We start from the raw sequence: 24,354 nt of genomic DNA, 5'->3' as shown, positions 1-24,354 counted from the left end.
TTAAAGGAAACTTTAACATTGATAGAAATTCTATAAACATGAATCTGCAGGTATTGATACCTGCTAAACTTGAGAGTATACAGTTTTTCATAAAAACAATAGAAAACAAATGTCACAGACCCGATTTTCTACTTACTCTGCGACAGTTCACCTCTTGAGTGCGAGCTCAAGAACAGGTCATTGTTATATCCCCCTTTCTGAAACAAATAACATTTTCCAGCTGTGTATACTTTTTCTCCAATTTATTCTTTTTTTCCCCCCCAAGACACTGAAGAGTAGTACATTGTCATAAGCATTGTGTTATATTCACTGCTGGCTAAGACATAGAAACAGTGCGATACAGTTTACATTATTGCATGAGTTGATGCTGTCATCTTACATGTGCAAATTTACACTGTTGAGAGAAGGGAATGGAGGGATCAATGGAGCTAGACAAGGACAGCCAATAAGGAGAGGAGGAGAAGGGAACTTTACATTATTGTGCAACAGCTTGTCAAAAACACTCACTCATACAATCCCTTAGTTCAACTACATCTCGCTCAAAAGACTTACAGATTGATAAAACCAGGGGCTACAGTGAGCAGGGTGAGTGAGGAGAAATATCAGTGTTCTAATTAACTGCAGCATCACTGCTCAGTATTGATGCATAGTTCAAAAGGGGACTCTTTCTGTGAGGTAATGGAGCACAAATGCTGAAAACAATCCAGCCAAGTACAAACTTCAATTTTTGTGTTTTGCTTAATGTATTCTGTCAAAGCTGTCCACTCGTTTTGGGAAAGTAACCTGTTGTAGGGTCTTTTCTGTCTCACTGTCCCAAACACTTCATTCACTGTATTACAAACAGATTGTGACCCTTCCTTTCCTACTTTAATTGATATGTGAACTAGGCAATTTCTCCTGTCTACTTTCACTGGTCAGGGTGGCTAAACATTCAATTCAGCATAGATCACTTTCAGGTTCAAGACCTTCAACTAGATTAAAAGGCCTGGCAGAGCTAGATCATGTAACACATTGCTGACTAAGGGTGCCGCTGCATTGCTGTTAAATCTTTTGGAGATAGCCATACCCCAGTGAGGTGGATTTGGCTTTGTTTGCTTTTGATCCAGGCAGCACTCAAGGGCTGGGAGTGTAAGTGTGAATATTTTTGCATCAGTGTGTATCAAGATTTAGACTGTGTTCTCAGCTCTGGATGACTTAGTCTTAAAAATGTGGCCCCCCCCCCCACACATTAGAAATATAAAGCTGAGTGCTGCTACTAGAAGTCTCCAGAGTCTCTTATTAGTCCGGCTAATTTCACATCATTTGACAGAATTAATTCATAAATCAATCAGCGGAGCCTCAGAAAATGCCACATGCCTCCATTACGCCACCATGTAATCCCTTTTGCACCTAGCATTAAAATCCCCATGCAGTCAGAAGACCATTCACCATAATCTCTGCCTGCTTCTGAAAAGACAGGGTGGCGCTGCTCCACTGACAACTTTTCTAACATCACACCAGAGACACCTCAAGACTGTGACTTTACACCTCTTAAAATGATCCACATGGGCCACATTTAAACCAACTATAACAGAGGTACTTTGTAGAAACACAAATCACATCTCTAATCCTGTTTGGTGTCTCCAACATGGCCTACAGCTTCATTTCAACAATGTCACTATTTATGGTTTAGGGATTATAAAGCCAGCATAGATCTTTCAAAGAATAAACCATCTATCATTACTGATACAGTAACAGAATACGGTTTTTCTGTTGTGCTTCTCTTCTTGTGAAAATATTTTTAAAAGGTTGGACAAAAGATTGTGATTTATTTTCTTTAGCCCCTGGGTAAACATGTTTACTTTGTTGTCTTACCAAAAAAAAAAGCTAGTTTAAATACTACCAGTGACTCATTCTGAGAATTCAGTATGACTAATGTGAGAGATTGATAATGTCTTGCATGCTACAAAAATATTGTTTCTATTTGATGATCCTCAAGTCTATTCTTTTCCGTCTGAACCCTGCTGATTAAGTAGTCATTAATATCAAGTTTCACCTACGCACTCTAAATATATTAGGCAACACCAACAGCATAGAAATGGAAATTGTGGCATTTTATTGCAAGTAGACCTGTTAGTGTTACATATGGTTAGCTCATTTTGTAGTACATCACGTTTAAGACTAGCATTTACTTAATGGAATGTCTCACAATACATTTTATGTCTTCCTAAAATATGTTATTTTACACAAGTTGACAGGACATTAAGAGATGTACTGTTTTGACCGAATCACCACACTTAGGGAACTAAATTGTTTCATTTGTGGTTCAATTCAATAAGGAATTAATATATTATTTAGGATTGTCATATCATCTACTATTTACACCATTCAGGTGTCTGGATATGTGCTTCATTTTGTGTCCCTAGCGTAATGTACAAATGGGGAGCCAAAATGTCTTATGTTTTTTTTTGTTTTTTAAATCCTCCCTGTTCCACACCCCACCCCCCTCCCTCCTCTTTCACACTACTCCTCGATTTCCAGTATCAGGTCATCTCCCTCCAGGGAGGTGTCGGCCGTGACATAGACAACCTTAACGGTACCGGCCACCGGGGAGTTGACCACGGTCTCCATCTTCATGGCCGAGAGGACACACAGCGGCTGACCCTTCTCCACCTTTCAGGATTGTAAAGACAGTTCACAGAGCATTAAAACCATGAGTCAAAGTTCAACTTCATTTAGAAAAAGGTGCTCAAAGCATCGGCCATGAATTCTTTTTTCTGGATAAACGTTAGGAACAATAAATGCAAGCCTTACCCTATTAGAGCCAGTAACACTTACTGTGAATGTGAGTTTCAATTTAAAGGGTATGTTAACTCAAATTACAAACATAGCTGTATGCAGGAGGTGAATGGACTTTCATTTGTGGTGTTCAAAGCATTGAAATTGACAGTGTCCCTGTTGAAAATTTTAATTTTCAGTGTTGTGAGCACCACAAACAAAAATTCAATTAATCATCTTAGAGCTGGGTATTGGACCGAGTGTTGGAAGCTGTTCAATACTGAACGTTTGCATAGAATGTCTAGTCAAATTCATTCTCTACTTTGATCAGACACATTCTGATTTAAACCACTCGTTTACCAACAGAGTATTTAGTTGAGGCAGAGTTCTTGTAGAACTGCTTGTCTTCAGAGGTTTCTTTTTTGTTAAATAAAAAATATCTTCCTCAAAGCAAGGTACTAAAAAGCCAAACTTTACATTTATAAAATTCAGTTTGAAAAGTATATTTTAAAGGTGGAACTCTGATCAAAAAATAAATTGACAAGATTACATAGCAGAGCTATCTGCAGCGCTAGATACTAGATGTCAATCAAAATATTAAAAAGAGAAAAGAGGATAAACCGGTTAACTGTAAACTAACCTTGGATCCCACTTCCACTTTGATCTCCAGGACTTTTCCAGGCATGGGTGCTCCCACCTGACCCTTGATGGACTTCTGAGCCTTGGGATGGAACTTCATTTCCTGGGGGGGGGAGAGACAAAGAGATATTTCATGCATCCGTCTGTCTGTCCAGTCAATCATCCATCAAAGTTTTCCACACATACACCTGCCTCTGTTGATCCACTCATCCAGCCAACCAACCATCCATCCATCCATATAGTCCTTACCATTGAAACAATCCTGCCTGCTGAGCCTCCATCTACCTCTTACAACCATTTGTTTCTATGAATACAAATCACCTGGGATTGCCAAGAACATCAGTAAAGAACCATACCCTTCCTCTTTCTCCATTTATTTATCATTCACCTACAGTCATGTAGTCTTCTCTCACACCATCCTCTCACCTATCATTTACTCATCTACCAACCTAGACCTCCCTCCATCCCTTCTGTGTACCTTCATGGCGACAGTGTCTTTAACCAGCACAGATCTCAGCTGTCCATTCAGCTCAAAGAAGACCTCTCTCTGGCCGGCCTTGTTCAGGTCACCCAGCGCCAGCGCCTTGATGTGGAGGATCTTTCCTCTCTCCAGTTCCACCTGAGATCAAACAAAGCCAGAGAGACAGAGGAGGATCAGAACAAGTGGGGAGGACAGAAGAGAGAAAATAGAATAGGAGGGAGAGTGTGAAGTAGGAAGGCACGAAAATTAGATTATGTTAGAAAATTGAAATTAATACATGGGTGCCTGGCTCACAAGTCCAGCTAAAGCAATAAGAGACTGCAGAGCTTGGTGAAATTAAAAAAGTGAAGTTAGTGGAGCAAGACAAGCACAATGTTTCCTTCTATTCCTTATTTCTTTTTACCCTCACGCTGCCCTGGAATGTTTCCCAGCATGCACTTGTTGGAGGGCAGGGAAACATGGACAGATTCATTAGAGGAGATTCATTCACTGTACCACTGTAATTAAACTGCTTAATAAATACATTTATAATAATGTAGCATCTTATGTTTGTGAGATTTTTACACTTATGCACACTATTGCATCACATTAAATTTGTGACGTGTGTTTTTAATGAAAAAGGTGGAGCTCCTTAATTGGCCTTTTTCACAGCACACATTTTGACTTAGACTAGGAAAAGTACAGCTTTTACTAATAACATTAGTAAGCTGTGAGAATTAGATGGATGGTAGAGATGGGAATCATTCACTGTGAATAAACACCATATCCGTTAAATGTGGGTTTAATTGCATTGAACAACAGTAGTTGGCTGATGTGAGGCTTCCATATATGTTTGGTTTTCAGGCACTTGTGTATTATTAAGTGCTAAGTCACATATATCAGTTTCCCAGCTGTAAAGACTTGGATGTTGACATGAACATGACAGTGATAAATACTATGTGAACACGACATGAATGGGTCTATGCTGTATCTCTATTTGTGTGTTTCCACCAGACATAATAATTCTGACATCAAATAGAGAAGTGGTATAGACAGGATGCCAATCAGAGATAAAGAGACAGGCTGGAGGATGTAAAATAGTTCCCCAGCCTTTAGTAGAACTGTAAACTCTGTGGCTTTACTTGCCACCTGTAAAGTGTCATTTTGAGACAAAGACATTACTCTGTCTCTCTCAATCAGCACGGGACACACACTCATATCAATTCTGATCACTGCTAAGTCCCCGCCCACACCGGCGCTGTACTTCTTCATTTATCTCACGCCTGTCCTCAAATCTCTCATCTCAGCGGTCGGAAACTCGTTTATCCGTCTTTCCATTTGTCCGACTTCCTCTGTCTGGCTTTCAATCACTCTCTTTGTCAGTCCTCCCATGTGTCACAGCTTTCCATTTCTGATTGTTATTTTGCTCCCCATTTCCGGGGTTCACTCTGTCTCTCCTGCCGCTGTTAATTTCCTTCATCTGCCCCTTTTGCTTCTCTTTATTCTGTCTGTGGCTCTCTGTCTTCCCTCTGCTGTCTATCCACCCCTTTTCCTTGACCCTTCCCCTCTCATCCTTTTTGTTTCTCACATTGCCATCTCAGCTATTGAGTCTCCATTGATATTCCAAACTAAGTCTCAGCGTGTAGATGAAAAAACTCGCTGCTGCAGGTATGTATTGATCTCAATTTCATTCTGCCTCTCTCTTTCTCTGGCTGCCCTGACTCTTCATCTATTTCCCTCACTCCATATTTGGTAACAAAACCTTTCTTTGCACTCAGTCTTCATCTCCCCATTTCTCTCTCCACCCTCCTTTGCACTGAACTTCTCTCCAGCTTGTGCTGTTTTGTCGGGCTCTTTGCAGCACTTTTGCAAAAACATAAATAAAAATTATATATATGTATGCCTTCCCCTTTCCAACTGTGTGGCTTCAACACTACATCTCCTCACAACTGTTCCCATGAAAAATACAGTATGCGTCTTCTTTGAAGAGTTGCAAAAGATTTATGAATCTCTTGAAGATGATTTTGTCCAATATGTAACAGTGTGTATGTACAGTATGCCAGTTTTATACAGAGCTAAAAAGACAACTTAGTGTCAACATCAAAAATACCAGAGATGCATCAAGACTTCTACAGATTAATCAGACAAGCCCACACACTCACTACTTACTCCTAACTGCTACACTGATGTTGCTACCACCTCCACTGCCGTTGCCTTCAATTATCTGCTTGCATTTTTAATCCAATTCAAGGTAAAATACCAAGGCTCATAAACTTGCTGTCCAAAACATTCAAGCAGTTATTCAGCTGAACAGCAAATAAGGACGCAAAAATAAATTCTCTTTTTTCTACAACTGCCTTCTACAACTAATGAGACAATATAAGTGCATGCTAATTAACAGATCAAAACCGTGTCTCAATTCCATGCTGTATATTGTTAGTGTATAAAATGGTACTTTACTGCTTTGTACTTACTGGAAATGATGCAATACTGTGATACATTAATCAAATTAGATGTCATTTAATTCAACCCGAATACGATACAACAACCGGAATTAATTTGCGTTTCAAAGTAGCTCCGCTCAAAAGAAGAAATGAAAAGAGAAAAATACACACAGAGCTAAACAACAATAACACACGTAGTACAAAGATGAAGACATCAACAGCCATGGCAAAGAAACATGTTTCATGATATCCTCGGATCCAGATCTTAATTGGTAGCACTCAGATTTTAGTTTAGTAACAGGATAGACTGATTTATAAAAGAGTTTTAAGACTGTTGTATCTAAATGAAGGGACTCTAAATCTCCTGTTGAAATTGGTATTCATAATTTAAAACACGCATGGAGTTAGAAGAAATGTAGCTAGCACGTCTGAGCACGCTCTTCTTGTGGATTGTTTGAGTGTGCAACAGGTTGACCAATGATCTTAGCGCAAACTTTGAGTTGATTGTATAATATAGTTTTAAGTTTAGCAGATAGGCTGTGCTGCAGTACAGCATGACACTCTGAATCACTGAGTTATAAAACCGAGCCATAATCTGGCCGCTGGTTCCATAGAGACCTAAATGTTTTTCTCACAATTTTTCACTTATCTTTTTGTTTTTAGAGATCGTCCTCAGGCTGCCACACCACCATCCACAGTGCAATATTTGTGGCAAAGCACTCACAGTGAAGTTAGGGACTACAAGTCGATTGCTTAAGCATCTATCCATGACTCAAGTCAAAGTACAGACATTATTTTTGATAACTCGTGCTCCGAATTGACTTGCTGGTGCAATCAGTTCATTACTGGGTATGCCTTATCAAAAGAATGCCTCATACAAAATCAAGACATTTTTAACAAAATATTTGTGCCCCCACACCTGCAAACAAACCTACCGGTACATAAATAAATTGAAAGTTGTTAAAATTCTATAAAACCCAACTCTAACCGCCCAGCTTCCTCCTTCTTGGTTTCTTATTACCATACTTGTGATAGCATCTCTGGTGCATTATGTATGTCCCCTGTCTCAGTGATGCATTTGCTGTGTTCACATCTATATCGCCCACATTTATTCAGGCTGACTTGTGATGTTAAATTTAACTGCTTATGCCTTTTGTGCTATAGTATCTCTGACTGAAACATGTTTTAGTATGCTTCACATCATGTCTCTGATTTGACTTTATTAATAATAATAAAAAATAATAATTGAATAGTGTTGCCAGTGACAGAGTAATGAGGGCATGTGTTGGTGTCTACACTGACAGGGTGTGTATGACTGGGTCCATGTTTGTGAAAATCTGTTGTTTATATTTCCATCAAACGTGATTAATACCATACTGAGTCATCAGCATAGCCAGATTGGTCGATTTCATTTACCCATGTGTACGTGTATATGAATATGAATGCACTTCAGATGCTAGGAGGGCTTAGTCTAAATCAACATGACTCAAGTTTGTCAGAAATTGTCTGAAAGATGCAACGATGATATATAGCTCAGAATCTTTACAGGACATTAAGAAAGTATGCTACAAAATAAAAAAATAAACAGTAGTGATTATGTCCTCCCACAACATTCACTGCACAAAGAGAAATCTTCCAGGCTCGCTGTTCACTCTGGCTGATAAGGCTCTCCGACTGGATTTGCAACAAGCTTGAGATGAAGTGCTTAACAATACCAAATGATTACTGTGAAAGCCTTTCTATCTACTTCCCACAACATCAACAATTCGGGGCTTTAGGTCTAGCTTGGCGCTCAAAAAGATCTGGTGCTTAAATGTGTTTCCATAAAGATTTGCGCTGTGTGCCTAACACACTAGCTGCCAAGAGCTCAAAAACAGCTCCTGTTCCAAATATACAGGTAATAGTGTGGTTGTGCCTAAGTACAGCAGGGGTCATCTCTGTAAGGACAGGTGCTGTCACTGTGGATTTACCACAAACTCAAAGGCTTTCCGTCTGCCTCATCTTCTGAAGATCATTCATTTTATATTGCAGATCATTTACCAGAAGAAAAAAAAACATTTACTTCTTCCTATAACTATGGAGTCCTTTGTTTTATTAATCCTGTACCAGTCCTGAGACAGGCTGACACTCTACAACACCCACACTGTCTGTGGCATCTCAAAAGGTTCAAAGATATTTAACACTCGCATCAAACGGTCATGGGTAATACATGCACACACCTCATATCACTAAAAAGTCAACTTGTCAGGAATTGAGGCAACTCAATTTTCTCCAGTGACATCTATGTTTTAATATTTTCACTGCATCTTTGACAGATGTCATATTATTAATACTTAGCGAGAGATAACCCCAGCCATTAAACACAGACAAAGGAAATGTAAAACATTAGGACACCGATGCAACATGCATCCAATGCTCTTCAACTACACTGCAACAAATGTATCTGCTACATAATGGAGTGGCAGACATGAGGTGAGCGAATATGATCATCACTTTAAAAACTGAATTGGATTAGAAATGACAACAGCGAGATCAATTGTTCCTAACAGGCTTTTATAGATTAGATAGACAGATTTATGTCCCATTAAAAACCAGTGAGGGAGTTTTCATCACTTTTGATCTTGTCTATCACAAATAAAGGGCTGGATGTCACAAAACGTCTTTCAATCTAGATGAAAACTTATCTGAAATTATTCTTGATCTATCCAAATTTTACAAAAATATTAAATGGCCCCTTCTAAAATGGATGAAAACATTTGACCTCTCTTTTGATAAACAAGTTCCAAAAGTTGTTCAATCATGTTTTTTATCAATTGAGGAGCATCTAAAGAAATCCGTTTTTTTTTCTTTGTCATTTATGATTTCAGATCATCTCAATATTATTTGTGTAATTCATCGTATTTAGGGTTAAGCCAAAAAAAAAAAATCTATTCAGCGAGTAGAGATTCTCTTCAGATCCTATCAGCCCTGGTTACCAGTAACTTGTGATTTTACTAATTGCCTTTAAAGCACTTCATGGCATATCTCCCTCTACTCTATTGCTGCTCCCCTATGAGCCAGAGTGCAGCCTCAGATCTTCAGTCCCAAACACTAAAGGTGGCGGGGCGTTTGTAGTCAGTTGCATTCAGCGGTGGAACTCCCTGCCTGAAGATCTGAGGCTGCAGAATCAGTGACAGCTCTTAAATCCATTCTCAAAGCCTATCTTTCAAAAAGCGTTTTATTAGTGCTGGAGCACGGTTTTGTTATTACTAGAATACTGCTTTTTTATTATACTGCTTTTTTATTATTTTTTATTTGTCTGATTTTATTCGTCTTATTGCAGTCCTGACAAGTGCATGAATATAGTTTAATATTATGTGTATTACATTAATACGGGAGCCTATTTTTGCACTTGAGGAATTCTGCACAGGAAAAGAAAGAAAACTACTAACAGAAACTTCACGCTGCATGCGACAGGTCACTTTTTTGACAGGTTTTCATTCCGTCTCCCACCTGGCACCGCTAATCGGACCTGATCTGGTGGGAGAACCCATCGTCATGACAACAGGGGGAAGTTTGTTTCTGTGGTGATGGATGATGTTGAGCAGAAATCGGAGTGCCTGCAAGTTCCAAAAATGACAACAGTTCTGACGGAGTGGAGATTAGATAAACAGCAGCAAGGGAAGGTGAATAGTGAGGGTGGAAAAACAAAAACAACAGTTGTGCATTTGGGAAATGTTTGAATGACACGTTTTCCACTTTGAGAGAGAAAACGGCAAACTGAGTCACTGAAAGCTAAGACAGGTTAAATACAAGGCTTCTCATTTTAAATAAGGGATGGCTAGAAAATCTATCTAGCCAATACTGCCATAGGCAATTTGGGTAGCTACTGTAGCTTTTAGCGTTCTGTTGGTTATTTAGCCATTTTTTAGCATTTAGGTTGTTTATTTTAGACAACATTTTATTTAAGCCAACCATTTAGTATGTTGTAGGAATTTGAAAAGAATGGCACAGCACACACAAACATGTGGCTTCAAAACAAACTAACATACTCAAAAAGTGCTGAAGCTGTGGCCGGGTTAATAATCTTAGTGTTTTTGCTTTTTCCAACGTTTTAAATTGTTAAATTTTTCTTCAACACATTTTCAGTGCTTATTTCTATGTCCCATATTTTATGATATAAAACAAAAATTGAAAACGGGTCAATTTGACCCGAAGTCAACACAAGGGTCTTGATAGAAATATAAGGACTTATTCTAATCAGTGGTTGGTGGTCTGCCCGTCTTTGGAGTCAATACTAGATCAGCCCAATTGCTGCCGCTCCTGATTCTTTGATAATAATACAGCAGCAGAGCTCATGTCCCCCACAATAAAAAAATCAATTAACACCAGCCTAGAACCATTTTCCTGCAGCGAAATGAAGCAGTAATTAAACATGTTTGCCTTTGGCTGCTCTAAATCACTGTCAGTTAAATCTGTGTGTTAGTCATTATGAGAGAATCAAGGGGGGAAATATTGAAAAACAAAAAGGAGAGGAATGTAGAAGGAAGAAGCTGATTTATAATTAATGATGTATGTCAGGGTTTTACTGGGATTATAATTAGAACTGGTGGAAAGAGGAGTGGGAATGATGCAGAGTGTAGTTTAGGAACCTTGTGAAAATTGTGAAAGGTAACATGTGGCTGGGTTGTCTTCCTAATTCATTTTTATCAATACACAAAAGTGCTCCTTAACAAGGAAATAAAAAAAATAAAAAAGCTAAGGGGATAATGACTGTTTTCTTTCAATAGGACACCTCACAAAATGTAAATGTCTTTCAAAATTGGAACACCTTTGAAAATGATGAAGTTTTTCTGTTTGAGAAAGATGTTTGAGCTTGTATTTGATTTTTTTTGTGTCTAAAAATGCTGAACTCTATTATGTAACTGAAACAGGCTGTACCGTGTGTCACTTCAACATGAACTGTTAATCGTTGGTAAAACTGAACAGGAGGATTTAAATTCTGTACAGGAAACTTCCCTTGCTATTTATTTAAATGCTTTGACTTAAAGGAGAAATTCCAGTATTTACTGTAGATGAATAGTGTAGGTAGCTGGCTAGTTGGCAAACAGGTAGCTTTGTTAGCCAGCTGGTTTCCCCGGTAGTATGCAGTTAGCTACAACAGCTAATTCAAGAGGTTGACATTCATTTGGACTCTGACAAACCTAAGTTTACCTAGGAAGCCTTGTGCTGCTAGCCTTGATATACATTGTTTTGCTGAAGTCGCCAAACGTTACAACCGAGATGGCAAGTGCAATGTTAGAATGACTCATTTCCTATTTCCAGCTAACTTCATTTTATCCTCAGATAACACCAAATGCAATTTAACAGTCCAGGAACTTAAATTCATCAAGCTGAATAAAGTTGCAATCAAGTTGCAATACAGAATGTCAGCACCATTACCTCCCATTCTGCAGTACAGAGGCAGGTTTCCACCACACATACACCACCACAAACATACAGATAAAATAATACACAAAGATGCGACAAATCAAAAAATGTCACAGTCATCATCTCTGACCTATCTCACCAACTGTTTGACTGCTTCAGACTGCAGCCATCTGTTCCCAGGTACAGTGTCCTACTGTGTAAATGTGCCAGGTTAAAAACCGCACATTAGACTCATAATAGTCTCGCATTGCCAGACCTTCCTCCACAGCACTGCGTAGGAAGGTCTGGCTAGTCCACACAGCATTCTGGGATGGGAGAAAAACATGCTCTGGTTTATTGGCATTTCTTTAAACCAATCACAATCATCTTGGATGGTGCCAAGCACACTGGTAAAGGACCATTTGGCCGAAAAGAATGAAATCCGGCGGAATTTTCAACGGCAACAGAGCAATCCCGGAAGTGGAACAGCGTGGATATAGACTAGACTGATAGTAACAGTACTGCCTTTCTTAAACTATGTGAATGTTGTAGTGTCTGGGTGTATTACTCAGGGATAAATAAATTTAAATCTAATGGAACCCTTTTTATATTCTTAAACATTCTGCCATTGTCCTGTCTATAGCCCCTTAGCCTAAAGTAATAGTTAGAAACAAACAACTTAAAGTTTTGAATACAGTACCAAGGCACATCTCTTTATGTGATGACATATCGAGTGACAGACACTTCCAACAGCAAAAACTCTTCAATCTGGACTCTAGTTTTGCCAACAAAGTGGTTACTGCCGTCATTCTCCTGAAACGTTGTTTGCGCTGCACTTTCTGAATAAAAGCAGCGTCTTCAAACCTGCTGTCTCCTGTGACAAGAGAGAAACTTTCAACCAGCCCAGCCGACATCTTGAAATTTTCTGACTGTGTATAAATATATGTTTAAAAAAAAAATTAAAAATTCCAATTTCCAGCCTGCTGATTTTGCTTATGTAACACTTAAAGGTGTCGTAGGTAGGATTGTCAAGATCCAGGACTTAGCCAAACAATGTGAACATCGCCAACTTCTCAGTCCCTCCCCCCTTTCCCCTAAAGCCCCAAACGGTCTCTAAGCCCCTCCCCCCACAAGGGAGAATGAATGCATGTGCATGAGCAGTGATTGACACGTAGTTAGACATCCCCCCCCCGGCCCTGATTGGCGCACCTGAACAGGGAGCTGTGGGTTTTTGCAAATTGCACTACAGGCTGTAGGTGGTGCCAGAGGAGCCAGATTTCTTTTTAAATGACCTGCTTCATGTAGTTCTCCTCGAACATAGGGTCAGTTTCAGCAAATATGACAGAAAGTTAGTTTTATAAGTCTGACCTAGTGCACCTTTAAGTTGATAGGAAATGGTTTGCTACTTAGATGTCAATATTCCCCAGGAACATTTCAGTCTCTGCAGTCACAAGTGACAGCCAATTATTATATCCTCTCAACAGGAGAGTGTTACATTCCTGTACCCCACTAATTTGCTTGCATCCAAAGCAATTCAACTCATTTATTTTATTCTTACATTAGACTGCATGTTCAGCTGCCTCCCTGTTGGAGAATAAGCAAACGGTACAAGCTTTAGTGATGTGTAACGGTTATATTTTGGTCTGAGATATGGGCCCCCTGTGCCTTCCACTGGCTCGATCTCAAACATCATACGACAAAATTAATCTGTTATTTCTGCGCAGGAAGGCCAATAGGATGGCCAAAGGGATCAGAAAAGTAGTTAGTCGTTCCCCTGATAAAGTGTTAATATCTCTGCCTTCCCCACTGTTTTATCAGCACTGTGACTCTGCACCAAACTGCATCAAAGCTCAGCCATCTGCAGTGAGGGAAAAATCCTTTCGGGCTCATAATGTCTGTTCTTTATGGAATTGTTATTACATCACAATTAATGGAGGAGGTAAATGGATTATTAAATAAATGATCATCAATATGAAATGCATTATCATAGTGTTAGTGAGAATGTGTGACAGATACACACCACTGATTGTGATTTTACAGATCTAGATTCTAGATTTTACTACTTTTGCTGTAGCCGTTTTTACATGATTTTGCATCTTAATCTTTGGCTTGCATAATCACAAACGCACTGTAAAATAGATTCTGCAATAGGCTTCTGAACTGTTGAATACTGCCCAATCAGTATTAGTTTTTAAGCAAAATTTTTAAAAATGGCTAATGTTAGTAGAATATGGCAGTATCAGTTCATGTGATTTAGTATTGCACTTCCATAAAAAAGAGTGACTTCCAAAAATGGAAAGGTCAAAATATGTGCCACTAAAGCCAAAATATCCTGTCTCTTAGTTCCCAATATACTGTAGGTCAAGCACCAAAACACTGCATCCTGCACTTTCTATAATGCAGCAGCTTTTCATTAGACCCTTCCTGTCAGGTGAACGCATACATGTATCCATCTAACCAATGGGGTTTCTGTTAGAAATGGTCTTAATCTGAGAAATTATCGGAGTTCCCATTTGAAACGATGATCTAATATTGTAAAATGGTGTTTAGTATAAAGTTGTGTACCTCAAACTCCTCGGCGATCTTGGGTCCGTCCAGGAACAGCCTGGTGTTGAGACAGTCCACTGGACCAAAGTTAGCTGGGGAAAGAGAAACAGAGATGGCCTTAACATCAGTTGCATCCTCGATCGAGACAAAGAACCAAAATCATACTCTACGACAGGTATGTGTTGGCTAATGAGCTAATTCACTTTCATACACACTGGGGACTGTATATGACGGTGTGAGTATCACACAACCACTTTAAGACCTGGAGAAATCAGGGGGGGCAGTTCAGGAACAGCATTATCACAAATGGAATTTAAAGAGACTGAGTTAAGATCAGGGTCAGGGCTGTGTTCAATCTTAAGATAAAGTAGTGAAGGAACAGCTGCACACTAATGAAAGCTCCTCACGAAAAAGCCCTACCGGTTTAATGCCAACATTTCCTCACTCCTCAAAGCAACAATTAAGCTTGCTTTAATCCAGGCAGCTGAATCTTACTGTAGCTGCTTTAAACAACTTCCAGTCAAGTTTGAAATTTGACTCCTCCAGAAGGATTCCGATTAAACTTCGAACATCACAGCCTTCTCCTGCTGCTGCTGATGGCATGCACTTCAAAATGCTCCAGCTAAAACATGCTGTTACTGGTTATGCTGATTATGCTCCTATAGCATCACTTATTGCTGTTCTGCTTTCTACATATGTGCATTATGTAAATTCACCATCCGTTGTTTTGTGTTGTCTCCACTTTGGGAACTGCACTCTTCCCTATATCTGAAGCGTGATCATTTTTTCTATACGAGATTTGCCAAATACAACATTGACATAATTTCTACCCGATGGTTGAACTTTATAAGTGTTCCTGACTTAATGTTGGCTGCTATTTCCAAGCCTCAGTAATGATACAAATGAGAGAGAGAGAGAGAGAGAGAGAGAGAGAGAGAGAGAGAGGAGTGAGTGAGTGAGAACAAGACTAAATACCATGGACCCTGACTTGTTCCATACAACAGATCGAATTTGAGCAAACGCACAATAATTAAAGATTCAAATAAAACAATTTGTTGATTCCCATTCTTAATCTACTTTGAGTACCTGTATTCAGTATCTGTATACAGTTTGCCCACTCACCAGTGAATTCCTTGAACTCCTGGAACACCTTGGGGTACATGGCTGCTGACATCACATCTTCAGGGGTGATTTCATCACCGTGTGCAGCTCGGAGTCCCACCTCCAGGGCCTTGAAGTCCATGGGTGGCAGAGAGGCGCCGGGACGACCCTCAATACGAGTGAGGGACTTCAGCACCTGGGATAGGAGGTTCAGAGAGAAAAGAAGTGAGGAAGATGGAGGAAAGGTAACAAGAGAAGATAGAATGTGAGGGAGAGGGTGCGAGACAAAGGGGAAACAAACTGATTTCTAAAATGTTTTTAATAAAAGTCATTCTGTCTGAATGTTTACCAACTCATTGTATCCCCACAGGACTCTGAAGCACGTGGGATGTATAAAGTGCCAGTAAAACCTTCACATTGTACGTCTGGATAAAAGCACTAAAGTCTTTTGGTGAGAGGAGGAGGAAGACAGAGCTACATGGGGAGCTGTTTTGTGTGAGAGAAACACTTGAATCGGAGAGGATATAAAACTTGCCAGATTATTTATTTTTTTGCATAAAAGTGACACCGCTGTTGTGTTAAGATCTGCAGTGATATGCTCTTTAGCTCACTCCATCTCTCTCTCAATGCATATTTTTCTCTCCAGTAAAGTGACATCAGCCTATCACAGATGACTGCAGTGTTGCCGCATATGTGACACATCATCACGGTTCCTTCTTTAGGAAGTTGTTGGTATCTGCCACAAGTGGTAGACACAATTGATCCGAGGCTACTAATAATGTCTGGTGAAGAGATTGTGTCAAGACACAGACATTTTGCCTCAGGGTTGTTGCTTTGTTTTTATTTCTTACACATTTATTGGGCTTTTGATGACACAGGCGGAGAGGGTGGGAGGGACAGTTGCAGGAATCTCCACACAATTAGCCTATTTCAGTCCCTCCAGAAAAACGCAATTATGCGATCGCATAATTCAATGCATAATCAGCCAAAGTCCGCATATTTATGCGGGGGCCGCATTTTTTCAAATACGCCGCACTTTCGCCGCATAAATTGCCGATTTTCGTGCAAAATATGCGGGGCTTGCATGATTTCATAATCCCCGCATTTTCGTTGCAAAAAAGTCATATCTTAGCAGAAAGTTGAAAAAATGTTGCGTTTACTTCACACAAGAGCAGCCATTTTCCCCTGTTGCCATGGGAACATTATGAAGTGACGTAATTATGCGACGTGAACATCATCGAAAAGCAGGGTGTTGGGGAATCACTTTTTTTCTCTTTTTCATCAATCCGCAGTTTTTGCAAGTTCCCGCAATTTCATCGCATAAAATTGCATAAATATCCCGCATATTCCATTGCATTTTTTAAGAAAACGTGCCACATAATCAAGGATTTTTGCCCACAACAATCACAAAAAAACTCAATTTTCTGGAAGGACTGCTATTTAGTCTGCTTCAGTGCTTCAACTAATGTTTCCTGGAAGTATACAAACAGAAAAGGCTAATAACAAAGCTTCTTGCATACCTACCTCTTGTGTGTTTTATCTTAGCTTCATTCAGGTTCAAATAATCAACCCTGAAGCTAACATGCTGTACTATATTGCTAATCTGTATGTGTGTATTCACTTATTTGCACTTTAAACATAGCACAGTGTGCACCAAATTACCCACACATCTGTGTGCATACATGCTGTACTGTGTTATGTTTGCAAATGTGTGTGCGCTCGCTACAGTATTACATGTCGGCACATTTATGAGCGCATGTGTGCGTGCCTTGCGGAAATCTCCAGACAAAAGGGCCCCGGTGCAATGCTATTAGTCACAGAGCTAACAGTTCAAAGATAGCTGACTCATTTGTGTGTGAGAGAAAGACACTTCAAAAGACACCAGGCTCATTTGAGTCCATGCTCATTAACATTGCATCCTCTGAGGATCTAAACTGCTTGATTGTTTAAGTGTGTGTGTGTGTGTGTATGTGTGTGTGTGTGTGCATGAAGAACGAAGGAAAGACAAAAATCTTCCTTCAAGGTTATTTACTCTTTTTCCTCATTTCTCTTCACATCACTCAACAACACACTCCCTCATTTTTTTATTGTCACAGATTCTTTCTCTTGAACTTTCTTTCTTCCGAGTGCGGTGCCTCTGAGGGATGTGCTGGATTTTTTTTGACAATAATCTTATTTCTTGAATTCCCTTTCTTTCTGATGGCCTCCTTATTCTCTCCCTCACCCACCCTATCTATCCTCCCACGGTCTCCCCCTTTCCCTCTTGTCTTTCTTGTTTTCCCTCTCCCTTGACCATACTCTGTCCACCCACGCCACAAATGAACGGAGCGTGACAGAACTAAGATGAGGAAACGCCTCAATTACCACTTTGTGTCTTAAAATGTTTTCCCTCTGCATGCAAATAACTTGATGTGCATCTATGACAGTATGGGGGACTATAATGAATGCATATAATATGTGATATAATGCTAACTAATTAATACCACCAAATGCTAGCATACAAATATAACCTTCAGCTACAGCACACTGCAGATATCTCTCGGGTCTTGTCTATGCTTGCATGCAAATGAAAAACAACAAATAAAGTAATGTTTTACTTATTTTACTTCATCTAACTTACACAAGCTTGACACCAATTATTTTAATTTATACTCCAAGTACTCCGAGGTATTCAGTGGGTGACAGTAAAGATTTATCAGATTTGCCTCTAACTTGCAGCGTGCATGTAAACACAGGCACACACAATAAGCACAAATGAAAACACTGTGAAAGGAAAGCAAAAATTATTTGTACCAAAGCTGAACTCTGAATTTAACCAAATCAGAGTGATGGGGAGAATAAATTCTTCATGAAGCTGTGTGTGGTAAAAAGCTTCTTTGTACATAAAATATCAAGGGTGGATAGCTGAAGACGCATGGAAGCCTCTCTCAGCATAAAGTATTCCAGTGCTGACTGAAAAGAAAAGAAACCTGAAGATCTGAATGAATACATAAGTTGTCCACCATCTTTGTTTAATACAAAGATAGTAGACAATGCCTTAGTTTTGGGAAACATGAGACAGATTGAGAGACAGTAATAGAGAGGTAAAGGAAACAGGGTTTTGTATAGTTTATGTCAAAACAGAAAAGAAAACCACAACAATGTGATTGGCAAGGGTGGGAGAGCCTGGGAAGCTAAATGGCAAATATTTGATCAAATTATCTCCCAGCTGTTTACAGGGAGAGGAAGGACAAGTCAACGATAAGGGTGACAGGACGTCAGGAGTTTCTTTCACTCAGAGGTAAACAAAGAGGAGGAGAGATGTGCGGGAGAATCAGTTACTGGAGATACTAATGAATACACAAATAAATGGATGGAAAGGTTCATAAACCCACAACTAATAAGTGATAAAAGGAATAAAAAGATTTAAAAAAGAAAGATGAACAGGAAAAATCCACTAGTTTCTCTTCTTTAAAGGAAAAGAAAAAAATACTGTGACCTTTTTTGGGGGGAAATGTCAAGCATGCCAATATGTCGGCAGGTTTTTGGAGGAATGTGACAATTTTGCCTTTATTTATCCGTGTGGTTCATGCGACTCTCCCGAGGAGACTTGAAGCTGCTGGCCATTGATGCAAATGAGTCTCTCCCCTGCTGTGTGCAGTCGTGAAGAGAGGAGACCAGACAAGTGGACAGAGGTAAAGAAACGGAGAGGAGATGAGAGGAAAGAGCAATATCACGGTTTTATTCACCGTTTGCAACTGTCAGATGTAACAAGGCATGGGACAGATTGTGTGTGAGTGCACTTGCATACGCATGGGCCTTTAAATGGGCGTGTGTTTGTGCAGGAAGGAAGATGTGAAAGATTAAAAGTTTTGTAAGAGTTGGTTTTAAATGAATGTTGCGGTTGTATTTATCTCGGTAGATGTAGGTGTTACACTAATCTTAGGGTGACCTAAACTGCCTTTAAATTTCAAATTATTCTTCATGAAAACCAGAATGGAAATGATCAGAAATCCGTGAGAAATTGAACTGCATAGGACAAACTACTGTACCTTAGATCTGAACGGCTCGGGGAATCCTCCATGTGGTATCCCGATGTATCCCTGCAGGAACTCGACCACAGACAGAGGGAAGGACAACTCATCGGCCCTCTCCTCCACTTCTGCCCTGGTCAGGTTGTTCTGCACCATGAACTGGGCCAAGTCACCCACGATCTTAGAGGATGGAGTCACCTGAGAGAGAGAGAGAGAGAGAGAGAGAGAGAGAGAGAGAGAGAGAGAGCGCAAGAGAAAGACAGAAGTGTGAAAACCAAACTTATGCATTACTGCTCTGTTAAAACCCTTTTGTTTAGGAAAAAAAAGAAAGCTGAGAATAAAGAGAAGTGCTAATATCAGCTCAGGATAGCCCTCAGTAAAGTATTTCTCTTTCACCACAGACTGAGCACAAGATATTAAAGTGCAGCTTCTACACACAGATGATATCTCAGTTTGCTAAGGACGACGAGAGGTGCTATTATTCTCTGGTTCGTGACCACTGGCCTTTTGCTCTGACAAACAACTCACACAGAGAATCTATTCAGGATCATATTACAGTTTTCCATGGTGTAATCTTTTAGTTTTATTCCAAACAGTTGCAGCAGCTGTTTGTCTGGGTGCACAATTTCTCTCTGTAGAGTCCTGCTGTGTGCTTTCCTGTCAGCAGCAGGCAGGTAGGAATGCACATCCACAATGGGCTTACCAACAGAGAAAAGTGGTGACAGAGTCTTTGTTTTAATGAAGATGCTGTCTATGAAGATTAAGTGCTGAGTGACCCGGAGAAGGAGGAGGGCCGGGGCAGCAAAATGAGAAATGAAAAGATGTGTACATCTTTACACTCTCTTTAATCATTTGATTTGGCAGCCATGAACTGAACTGCACAGGTCTTCTTTGTGAAAACAGAATGAACCTTAAAATAAAGAGGGAAGGAGGAAGAGCGACGAAAACATTCATTAAAATCACATGTATTCATTGTTTCATTATTTATAATGGCATATCATTATGGTAATAGCGCTCACTATTAGCATAATGGTGATACGTCTTTGACTGTGAACAGGACACTGATGCAAGTATCAAATTGCACACATTACTCTTCGGTCGTAACGACACAAATTTAAGGCTTCCTGTTCACTTCCATTTGGTATTCAGACCATTAAAGAGAGACGGAGGGTCAACTAATATGACCCATGAACAACAACAAAAAAAATATCTTTTTTATGAGCTCGACTCATAGTTTGAAAGAGCTGTAAAGTTAAGACATCTGAAGGACTAGAGAGAACAACGAGTGGGTCCACACTCACTACAAGATCTCTCACACACACACCCACACACCCCTCTGGAATTACCACAACCCTCCTGGGGCTTGGGTGCTTGTGAGCCTCACAGCTGATCTCCTGAGATCACTTTAGTATTTGAACAAGCACAGTCCAACGTTTGTGTTTGTGTGTGTGTGTGTGTGTCTCTCTCTTTGGTCTCTGGAGATGACAGTATGGGCTGAAATATGCCACCAGAAACTGAATTTGAATCATTTATATTTGAATTTGAATTGCTAAACTTGAATAATTACATTGAAAAACTGAATTTGAATCATATAATTTGATATTGTATTGTTTAATTTGAATCATTGCATTGAAAAACTGAATCTGAATAGTATAATTTGAAATTGAATTTAATCGTTTGGAACTGAAGTCCAATACAATTTGATCCTCACTGAAAATTCATCTCTCTATATATCTTCACATTCAGTTCTCACAATTCAGATTCAGCTCTCACAATTCAGATTCAAATTACTGTGACAGACATCCGGGTAGTTGGAGGATGAAGGAAGAGCAATCGAGCGCAGATCGATAGGTAGAGTTCAGTGGCGTAGGATTAGCACTAAAGATGCCAGACTGTGTGCCGTTTATGGATGTTCGAACAAAAGAAATGAAAAGAAAAAAAAAAACAGCAAGGGATAACAGTTCACAGGTGAGAATGTGTTTTATGATATATATGCCGCCTTGGACCTGCAATCTGAGCTCCGGCGGCAGCGGATGGTGGAGAGTTCCGTCCGTGGCCAACGGCAGCGTCTCTTCCTCCGGGCAGGAACACCGCTTCGCCTCGCTGCTGCGCCGGTCCCCGCTGATCCATATGGGACCGGCCAAAGACAGAGTGGTAATCGGCAGGATCTTCCACGTAGTCCAGGACGACCTGTACGTAGATTTCGGCTGGAAGTTCCACTGTGTTTACCGGCGGCCGGCGGGAAGCTAAAGCGGGGCAGCAGAGTCCGTCTGCGGCTGCAGGATCTGGAGCTCACTGACCGCTTCCTGGGAGCCAGGCCATACTGCTGGGCCCGCTGGAGGGAAGGGAAGCCCGGGAGAACTAGAACCAGGACTCAGCGGAGCGGACTGTTAGAGCCTGCTGAAGTTTAAATCACAGGTTTCCTAAAGGGAGTCTGGCGGGACTCTGACTGTGGACGACGAAACATGATTTTAAGTCTCGCTAAATAAATAACTACATGCAGAAATAAATGAATCAATAGTGGAGGGGTGAGCCTGGACATTTCAGTCTGTTTAAACCTCACTTTGAAGCAGAACCTCTTAGTTCAGAAGGGTGAAGTTTCTGTTTGGAATCAGATCTGTGAACTGATTATAATAAATATTCTTTGTATTAACACATTAGTCTCTTTGTTTTGTTTGTTACTGCACAGGATGATAAAGCTACACTTTTAAATCACAAACAAAACTAACTTTAATATTTATATAAACGCTCTAAGAAAGGAGACAAACTATCAGATATTAGAGTTGATTAAAAATAGACTCAAATAATAATTTACCATTTTGCGTTTTAATGTGGAAACATCTTGTATAAACTCAGGGGACTGGCTCTTACATCACATTGTATTGCAGGCTTGCTGATGTAAAAAGTAAACCAATACAATTCAAATGTTTAAATTAATTAACATGTATTTTCAAATATGGATAGTCACACCATTTTGCATGCAGTAGGCTAGGCTAAGGTAAGTAGAGATAGTTCATTTTAAGTTTACTTAAGTGGAAGAATGTGACTAATAAACCTAGGCCTACATTTTGAACATTGTGAACAGGTAGATTATATGATCTATGAGTCTCTGGGTCAAGGCGAGGCAAGCACTTCTTCCTCGTTTCATGGCGGGTACTGTGCTCCAAAACGTAGGTGCTGATTGGCCGAAGAGGAGTCCTGTGTATCTGCGCCACTGAACTCTACCTATCGATCTGCGCTCGATTGCTCTTCCTTCATCCTCCAACTACCCAGATGTCTGTCACAGTAATTTGAATCTGAATTGTGAGAACTGAATGTGAAGATATATAGAGATTTGAATTTTCAGTGAGGATCAAATTTTATTGGACTTCAGTTCCAAACGAATAAATTCAATTTCAAATTATACTATTCAGATTTTCAATGCAATGATTCAAATTAAACAATCCAGTTTCAAATTATATGATTCAAATTCAGTTTTTCAATGCAATTATTCAGGTTTAGCAATTCAGATTCAAATATAAATGATTCAAATTCAGTTTCTGGTGGCACATATTTCAGCCCATATGACAGGACTACCAAGCATCTCATTCTAACCTGTTGTAGACCGTAAATGCTATCAGTGCTAACACATCAGTGTTAGAGATAACACTACACTGAAAGATATACTGTGTACTAAAGCATTTTCTATATATAGTATAACAGTGTAGTAATTGTACCTGCTCTGAGCCTAAAAGAGTACTGTAGCAATTAGTCCGTAAAGTTTTTTTTTTTAATAATGTAAAATTGAAGCAGCAGAGGCTGTATTATCCTGACTTTTAGCCACTATGATGAATAAAGCTCCAAAATCACTCAACCCTATACTTCCCATAATGCAACTTGACTTTTTGTTAAACCCTCCCTGACATGCAAATGCCCACGACTTCTCAAGCTCCATGTACCCATTTTGTAACAAAGGCTTTAAGTTATAAACCTGTAGTCAATTCAATCCATTTTACTTTATTTCACCAGAATAATCCACTCAGCATCAACACTTATTTCCAGGAAGTACATGGTACATGTGTTTGTGTTGTAATTGTAAAAGTCAACATTAAGGATATATGCAGTATGCATATCAAACAACATTTGGGCCCTAAATCATAGGTTACATCTCCTTTATTTAGCAGCCAAAGATCTGAAGGTGCACAGTCAGGAAGTGGTATTCTTTCTCAGGGCATTGAAGTTGGCAGATTAAAAAAAACGGGAGAATATCAGAACCATCCAAGCTGTGGAAGCCACCCCACATTGTTTGTAGCAGTGGTTCTCAACCTATGAGTCACGACCCCCAGAATAATGAGGTTGGTGTTCACGACCCCCCCTCCCAACCCCCTCAACAACGAGAGCTGCAAAGCGGTGTAAACAGCCGTTTCTACACGCCTCCCCCTGCTGATTTGGAGTGATTCTTGTGAATGCTCTGATTAATACATGTAAACAAATAATGCTTTGCTTTAATGACAGTTTAGTTTTAGCAGCTAGCACCTAGCCTTGTCAAAATGCCCCAGGCTCTGTGGATTTTTGATGTGTTTCTGACTTTTTCTCTCCCCCTGACCTGCCTTCAGACTGCTTTCTGTGTTCCAGGACCTCCTGATTTACAAATGAAGCTCTGAATTTAACACATGAAATGTACCAAACTCACACAGTAATGTAAAAACCATTCCCCTGTATAGAATATGTTATTTCACTTTTTTCTCCCCAACCATCTGGCGACCCCCAGAAATTATCTTGCGACCCCCAGGTTGAGAACCATTGGTTTATGGCACCAGAAATGGCTCCTCCCACTGTGAAACTCCACTTGGACAATCATGAGACAGAACAAGACCTTATATTCTGGTTGTTATACCACTAGTTCTTTAGAAACTGTCACTGCAATTACACTCCCAATGAAAAGTTATATCTTTTTAAAAAAACAGCCCAGGATGCCGGTTAAAAATCCACAACTACTTCACAAATCTTCAAAAGAGGCATTGCA

At 39.8% G+C, this 24,354-nt stretch overlaps 1 protein-coding gene across 1 annotated transcript in view; it reads right to left on the bottom strand.

Moving 5' to 3' along the window:
* Positions 1 to 206: 206 nt before the first annotated feature.
* The window catches only part of LOC120573488 (pyruvate carboxylase, mitochondrial-like), a 68,113-nt gene continuing 43,965 nt past the window's right edge, over positions 207 to 24,354 (bottom strand). Inside the window, exons 9-14 of the mRNA XM_039823243.1 lie at positions 19,368 to 19,547; positions 15,358 to 15,532; positions 14,254 to 14,327; positions 3,875 to 4,015; positions 3,398 to 3,499; positions 207 to 2,652 (exon numbers count right to left, since the gene is read on the bottom strand). Of these exons, the coding sequence (XP_039679177.1) occupies positions 2,503 to 2,652; positions 3,398 to 3,499; positions 3,875 to 4,015; positions 14,254 to 14,327; positions 15,358 to 15,532; positions 19,368 to 19,547 (822 nt within the window). The 3' untranslated portion in view covers positions 207 to 2,502. The remainder of the gene's footprint in view (positions 2,653 to 3,397; positions 3,500 to 3,874; positions 4,016 to 14,253; positions 14,328 to 15,357; positions 15,533 to 19,367; positions 19,548 to 24,354) is intronic.

This window comes from Perca fluviatilis, chromosome 14, assembly GCF_010015445.1.
Source record: "Perca fluviatilis chromosome 14, GENO_Pfluv_1.0, whole genome shotgun sequence".
Lineage (NCBI taxonomy): Eukaryota > Metazoa > Chordata > Actinopteri > Perciformes > Percidae > Perca > Perca fluviatilis.
This window is presented reverse-complemented; position numbering and strand designations above follow the sequence as displayed.